Source organism: Benincasa hispida, chromosome 9 (genome assembly GCF_009727055.1).
Source record: "Benincasa hispida cultivar B227 chromosome 9, ASM972705v1, whole genome shotgun sequence".
NCBI lineage: Eukaryota > Viridiplantae > Streptophyta > Magnoliopsida > Cucurbitales > Cucurbitaceae > Benincasa > Benincasa hispida.
In genome coordinates, this window is record NC_052357.1 from 42,831,485 (window position 1) to 42,839,281 (window position 7,797).

At 31.7% G+C, this 7,797-nt stretch overlaps 1 protein-coding gene across 4 annotated transcripts; it reads right to left on the reverse strand.

The window, feature by feature from the left end:
- Nucleotides 1-325: 325 nt before the first annotated feature.
- LOC120086328 (ubiquitin-conjugating enzyme E2 5B-like) lies at nucleotides 326-4,676 on the reverse strand. Of its 4 annotated transcripts, none has more exons than XM_039042917.1 (5): nucleotides 4,647-4,676; nucleotides 3,498-3,618; nucleotides 2,736-2,863; nucleotides 1,990-2,094; nucleotides 326-881 (listed from the first exon to the last, which is right to left on the reverse strand). In XM_039042917.1, exons 1-5 carry the CDS (start codon nucleotides 4,659-4,661, stop codon nucleotides 738-740), a joined length of 513 nt encoding a protein of 170 aa, XP_038898845.1. In that variant the 5' UTR covers nucleotides 4,662-4,676; the 3' UTR covers nucleotides 326-737. The 4 variants fall into 4 exon arrangements, with proteins under 4 accessions (XP_038898845.1, XP_038898848.1, XP_038898847.1 ...); XM_039042920.1 differs by lacking the exon at nucleotides 4,647-4,676 and adding an exon at nucleotides 4,497-4,640 and having other exon boundaries at nucleotides 3,498-3,615; XM_039042919.1 differs by lacking the exon at nucleotides 4,647-4,676 and adding an exon at nucleotides 4,497-4,640.
- Nucleotides 4,677-7,797: the final 3,121 nt, after the last annotated feature.

Sequence of the window (7,797 nt, forward strand, 5' to 3'; positions counted from 1 at the left end):
TCATCATAGCCAAAACTTTATATTATATACTTACCACTATCATTCATGCATAGAGAACCGTGGAGACCAACTATTTAAATATACAAACCATTAAAGTAAACACTACATGTATAAGTTGTAAACTAATCTATACTATATAACTAACCGGATAGAATCTTTATATTCCCATTTTACTATAGATCATGGAGATGAAACAACACAATCAATCACTTACAACTTTTACAACTTTTAAAGTTAAAGGACTTACAACTTTTAAAGTTAAAGGAAGTGATTGATCGTAATGTAAAATGATTGTGTAATCTAATCATAAATATGAAACACCATGTGACATCACATCCTTTCTCTCTTATTACAAGAATGACACAATGGTGTGTCATTTAGACAATCATGTTTTGACTACTGTCTCTTCAAACAGAGCTATTTCATTCAATTTTAACGTACATAGAATTTAAGGAAAAGCCACGATCCACCATATATCAACCCTAGTAGACTTGCAATTAATATCATATTCAACCCAACTCAACCTCCATAGCATAGCAGAAGAATCCTCATGTAAGAGAGAGAAGTTGAGAATATAGTAATGACAAAATATTATTTAGCTGGAGGGAAAGCAAGTATTGTAATGTTGAAGTTCACTACTAAGTTTGAGCATAATATAGCCTTGTAGCCTTTGCATGGAAAATCCAGAAAACAGAAGGGATGAACAGAAACTGGAAGCAGTATCGGTTTTGTTCTGTTTAGCCCATGGCATATTTCTGAGTCCAAGATCGGGCGTTACTTTCATACTTGGCTCGGTCATTTTTGTACATGTGAGCTATCTCTGGCACCAATGGATCGTCTGGATTCGGGTCTGTTAGCAGTGAGCATATTGACAATAACACCTGCACAATATCATTCAAATAATCTTATATCTTATTTTACTCTCTCGTTCGATCCTTAAACTCAAAACTATAGCCCTTATGATCAATAATAATTATAATTCAAGGATGATTGTGCATTGTTTAAGCTAAGGAGATGGTTGATCCAATTAAAAGTCCCAAGGGTAACAGCCTTATAGCTAAAAAATAGAATTATTCTATTTAATTCTTGAATCTAGTATAAGAAAACTATTCAGCCCTTGTTGATGATTTTTAAAGGTCTCTAAACTGACAAGTCCATGAATTTTTAGAAATGAGGACCTATTATACTTGACCTATTTGACAAAAAATTATAAATCGAGGACTATGAATCTCTATTAGCCCTCCTTTGGGACAAGGGGTTTGTTCCTTTTGTCAATATATATATATACACGCACATTCTTTTCTCTTTCGGGCAACCTGCCTGACCCTTCGATATTTAGGTGTCAAGGAAACTCGAAAGATATTAAATGCTAGGTAGATGACCATCATGGATTGATGACCTCTTAGCCCTTTGACTAGGGGATGTTCCATTATTTATCACTAGACCAACCAGGATGGTTTATATATATATATATAAAGGAAAACGAAAAGAAAAGAAAAGGCGTCAATAAAGAAGTTCTTTTATTAGGTTTGGGGGCAAGGAGTGGAGCTGTTTAGTCATGGGGCCACAGTATAAGAGCCATGGAAGTAATGTTTTTCTAGTTTCAGGGCCAAGCATGCCCTTAGAGACACAACTGAAAACTTCAAAGACCTATAGAAAAAGGTCAAACAAGGAGTGGAGTTACACTCAACTCTTACTCTTAAGGCCAAGCATGCCCTTAGAGACACAACTGAAAACTTCAAAGACCTATAAAAAAAAGGTTCTAAGTTACGAGAACTTATTAATCGTTGGACAAATGTTAGCTCACCAAATTTGGACTTTTGTAAATGTTTAATAAAAAAAAAATTAAATCAGAACTTAAAAAATTCATGCAAAGTTCACAAAACAAAAAAGAATATATGAAAATTGAGGGACAAAATTAGAATAGATATGAAAACTAAAAATAATATAAACCAAAGATTTAATGAGATGACAGAAACATGGTAGTACCTTGGAAACAGTAAGAGCAGGGCTCCATTGCTCTTTCAAAATGTCAAGGCAGATACTTCCATTGTTGTTAATGTTAGGGTGATAGACTTTGGTTTTAAAGGAAACCTGCTCAACACATAATATAACTGTCATCACTATCATATGGGCGTTTCTTTGTGAGATTTGATTTTGATCACCTTTTGCATGGTTACAAAGAAAGACAATTCAAAACAGCAGCAGTAGGTAACAACAATTAAACCAGAACCAGGAATGCTACAGAAACTCAACCAAGAACGTGAAAGTACAAATGGGGGAAAAAGAAGAAAGCAACAGAAGTAAACCACAAAAAAATGACTAACCAACCTTTTCCCTTATCCTAATTTGGATACAAATAACAACTCTCGATTGACGAGGTAACATTGAAGTATGTACATTCTATCAGTTATGCTACGAGAATAGTATAAACCAGCGACACACTCATAGATAACAAAGTACTTGAGGAAAAGAACAGTCTCTATCCTTTGGAATAGATGCTCATCCTTCAACTTATTCTCCAACCTTGGTGTCATGTACATGTGTTTTCTTTTGGGTATCAGTATTAATGCAATAAAAAAATCATTAAAAACTTGTTACTTTGATGTCATAAACCAAGTGCTGTTGCACAGATCACGAACATGTTCCCATGGACAAAACACTTAATTGATAAATGCTAGAATATTGATCAAGAGGGATAGAAAATATAAGCTGAGCATGGAAGGTTTTGGTACCTTTGGTGGTTTAAAGGGATAATCTGGTGGAAAGTGAATGTTCACTGAAAATAAACCCCCAGCATAAGGACTGTCTGCTGGACCCATAATAGTTGCTTGCCAGTGAAACATGTTTTGACCAACAGGACCTACAAACAACGTTGTCAAAAGAAAACACTCAGCGGAGAAAGATGAGCACAAAGTGATTCAGAAGTTCAGGTGTTAGAAAAAACTCCGAACTATGAGATTCACGAAGTGATTCAGAACGTTGTCAAACAGCATGATGCACAAGAAAAAACTCAGTTATGCTCAAATATCAATTTCCCAAGAAACCACATCCATAAAATACAATCCCATATTACAATATCAATGAACCCACATCACCTTCACATATTAGAACCGTGTAAAAATCCAAAAATAACAAGGGCATTGCATCAGTCCACGAAGGTGATCAAGACTATTTGCCAAACATAGGCAAAATCCTTGTCCATATATAAATTGGCATTACAATTAACAATCATGGCCTACTAAGAAGAAAGCTTAGAAAATGCCTAAGGTTATAATATCTAGGTATATCTCATAGCAATACAAGACTACATTGTGTTAATATCATGAAGAAAGCTTCTAATTGGGAATAGAGGGTTGTATTTTAACATTACAAAGCATATATAAGAGCATTGTCGAGAGTAACAAAAAAGATTGTTTCAAATTAACTCATCATGGCTCCAAATGAAATGGTTTTGAATGCAAAATTAGGAAAAAGATTGGTTGTTCAGTACAAACCAGCACTGCAAGAAACTGGAGGGTCCTTTTGCAGGTCTTTTAACTCCTTGGCAATTCGTTTGGAAGCCATCACACCTTGTAGAGCAGGGTAAAGGCCTCTAGCTACGGAGCAAGATGTCTTCTATGCCTCCACGATAAAAATTCAAGTACGGAAACAAGATAAAAAATTTAAAATGTCAAAACAAAAAAGGAAACGTCCCGAACATCAATGAAATGGGACAATGATTAAATACAAATCGGGTAGCATAGCACACGTCAATGAAACTCTGTTGATCACTTAAGTGGCTACATGCTCAGTAGTTGTAAATATTAACATGCCATTCGTACTCTATTCAATAAACCATTTTCAGCACCATTCTTGATTGCCTTGAGAATCAGAAAATCAAGACTTGAAAAATGCATAAATTAAGAATCACAATCAGAGTAAGGAAATTATCATGATCAGAGAACTTGGGTTGTCACCACCTGTGGAAATTTTCTGTTTATAATATACCAATATGCTCTTCCAAACAAATGTTTATAACAGAATGATCAGAAAGAAGCAACATATAGAATATAGATGAAATCAAAAGAACAGAAGAGATAGACAAGCATGCATGATCAAGATAAGCCTCTACCCTAGTTATTAGTACTACTAGCAATTACATAACAACATAAATTGGAGTGCAAAAACATCTCAGAATAGTGAAATAATATAATCTAAAGAGTGATCTTCAAGCAAAAAAACGCCGGTCTGTTACTGATTGATGATGGAGGAATTAAGATACCCTAAAAGAGACCCATAAAACAAAAAAGCAAGCATTTGGTGGAGGATCAGGAAGAAAAGAGAGCAACAGAGGGAAAAGGAAAGAAAGATGGAAAAACCCTAGAAGCAAAAGCAGAAAAAGAAGAGAGAAACATGAAAATCAAAGCAAAAGAAACAAAACCCATGAAGCAGAGGGAGGGGAAGAGGCTGAAAGGGGTTGAAAAACATGGATAAAAGAGAGAAATTTGGGTTACCTTTGGGAAGAGGATTGTGTAGGGTTTTGAGAAGCGATTGGAAAAGGGAGAATCGGGAAATGAAAGAAGCGTAGAGGAGAGGAGAGAAGAGATGAGAAGCGAGTGTTTATATAAGAATTTTGACGATCCTCCAACCTTTTTCCATTGTACCTGAATTTCTTGCATGCACACGGTTTTCCGCTTTGGAAATTGTTCAAAAAAGTTTATTCTTTTTGTTTGTTTGTATTATCAATGTGATTTCATTTGGTTTCATGCATCTCTCTTGGGTTGGGCTTTTTAACCCTAAAAAAATGGGCTTAAGACAATAAAATAAAATATTAAGGCGAGTTTGGTTGAGAATTTGAAAACAAAAATTTTTAAATAAAAGATTTAATGAAAATAAAGTTTGTATTTGATGATTCATGTATGTATTTTGTAGAAGGTTCGGAAATCGAATTCTAATTTAGATAATTGTTTAAAACGTGTTTGATACTAGACATTTACAAATCATAATACTGATTGTAGTTATCTATTAATATTTAGTTGATAATAAACTATTATTAATTTATTTATGAATATAATTTATATTTAAAAATTATATAATTATTATTCTGTAATATTATATAATTTATAGTACACTACATAATACATATTATATATATTTTTTTTTAAAAAAAATGAATTGAGTTTATAACAAGATATATTATATTTCTAAATATTTTATCTTTATTAATATAATTCTACATTTTAAAATTTAAAATTCAAAATCTGAATACAATAAAAACATAAAAATGTTATTTTCAAAATTTTTACTGTCTGAATCACAAAATCTAAAAACAAATTTTAAAAATAGAATCTATACTATTTGTTAAACATATATTTGTTGAACAAAGTGAATTCGAAAACATAAAATAGAATCTGGATTCTCTATCAAACATTAGAGATTCAATCCATTTTCAAAACTTAGTAAATGTCTAAATTAATGAATACTTTCATATAAGGGATTTGATGCCATTTTTGGACCATTGTGCTTATTTATTAGGATACTTTTTCCATATTTACAAACTTCCTTAATGTTGGAAAGAGAATATGCATTTATCAGAGAGTATTAATTAATTTAGATTTTCTCTCCATTTTTAATTAATAATATTTTATTTTACATTTCACATATCATGCATTTTTTTCGTGAAAGGTCATTGTTTTTACTGCAGCGTCTAAAGCTCACTTTTGAAGCTAAGTATTTTTGTCGTTTGTTCGTTCGTCTGAATCTCTACGTTCTTCATATTTCATTTTCTTCGCAACGTTTCTATTTTGAACTGAAGCTATTGTGTTAGCTATTCATTTCTTTTTTGTTTATTTCTAGTTTTGTTGTACTGTTTTTTTTTTTCCGTATATTCCTCTTTTCGTTAATTTCTTTTTATTTTTCAGATTTTCATAGTAATTTCGATAGGCTTGTGACGACATTTTTCAAGTTGATGGGTATGTTTAAAGCACAATAATTTGTATTTTGTGTTTCTTCTACTGTGTTTAATAGTTTTTATGCAATATGTTTGATTCTTGATATGTGATATATTTCATTATTTGTCTCGAGTCTTATTTGATTTTATGTAACACATTCCATTATTTTTTTAATCTTTTTTTTTACACTCGATCACATATATCTAAGTAGCAGTAACAGTGCATCCTGTCGCATGAACGTCAACTCCTACAAATCATCTATTGTTCATACAAAATATACCTCATATAAATCATCTACTTTTTATACAAAATATACCTCATATAAACCATCTACTGTTTATACAAAATATACCTCATATAAGCTATCTATTTTATCGTTGTCCTTTGTATTTCCTCTACCGTAGGATTCTACTTTCATCTTTTGTTTATCACGATTTCTTTGTTTCATTGTCCCAAATGTTGATGTGACAACAATAAAAGTATAGTGTTATTAATGAAAGAACTGGTGAAGGTCCTTGAGCGAAAGCGGGAATCGGACCCATACAACTTTTATAGAAACATGCAGAAGAAATATGCATTAATCAACATTTACAACATTCATTTATGAAATCAAGAAAAGAAAAATAAGGAATGGAAAACTAACTCTTGAAGATCAAATCTTCTTATGAACCATTTTCTCCAAAATTGTCACAAACTGCAACGTGCTCGAAATCTTAATTGGTCACCACCAATCAGAGCCTCTTGTATTTTCTATTGGGATGAAAATCACAGGAGTTTGTGAGCTATGTGATTTTGGAGAGGGAAATAGATTTATTTTGAAAGGAAGGAGAGTAAGAACCTGAGAACTTTTCTCAGAGAAATTATTTTAGGGAGGATTCTCGATAAAACTCAAAATGGGAAAATGAAATGGTATCCTTTGCAGTCTCCCATTTCACGTAATAGAGAAAAAAAAAGGGGAGGGAGTTACAACTCCCTCCCAAAATAATTTTTTAAAAATCAAATTAATTTTAATAAAACATTAATATATATATATTTATATGTAACCACTTTATCAAAAATATATACTAAATTATATGTTATATCAAATATAACATATAACTTATAGTTTAATATTGTATCCAATATAATATAACCTATAGTTTAATTCTCTCGTTAATGCACGGTATTGAACATGAATCCCATTTATACTAAATTTAATTATATAAATCCAATTTACATAATTAATATTTGAACCATATTAAAATATTTATTTCCTCTCAAATAAACTTTATATTATAATGTATAAAATACATTATAGTAATTATATCATATATAATTAAATTAAATTAATTATATCACATATAACTAATTCTCTCAATTCATTTGAACAATTCAAATTAATCAAAAATTGATTCTCATTTAATCCCTGTTGAGCTATAGAGGGGACTTCATAGATCTATAGTTTGAAGCTCCAATGGTACTTGAATAATTAATTAAACTCATTTAATTATATTATTCAAAATTCATTAATTGTCGAGTATTGCACCAAAGACCGACAACTGCATTATTCACACTACAGATATATTTCTGTATCCATTGGATATAACCAGTCAATAGTGTGATGACCATTCACAAATTGCTCGTAAGTACAACTAGGCTAAAATTACCGTTTTTCCCCTATAGTTACATCTAACTCCTTAAGTACCACTAATCCCTCTAATGAACAATAAGTCATAGTCCAACTATGATTAAACCCCTATCAAGCCAGGAGAGGGTGTGGCGCCACATTGTTCAAGCCCTAGAATCAGTTCTTAAGGAAGCAATTTATCTAATTTTTCCGACGTTAGGGAAGGAGTGAATTCTGTCTTGTGTAGTTGTGTTCCCA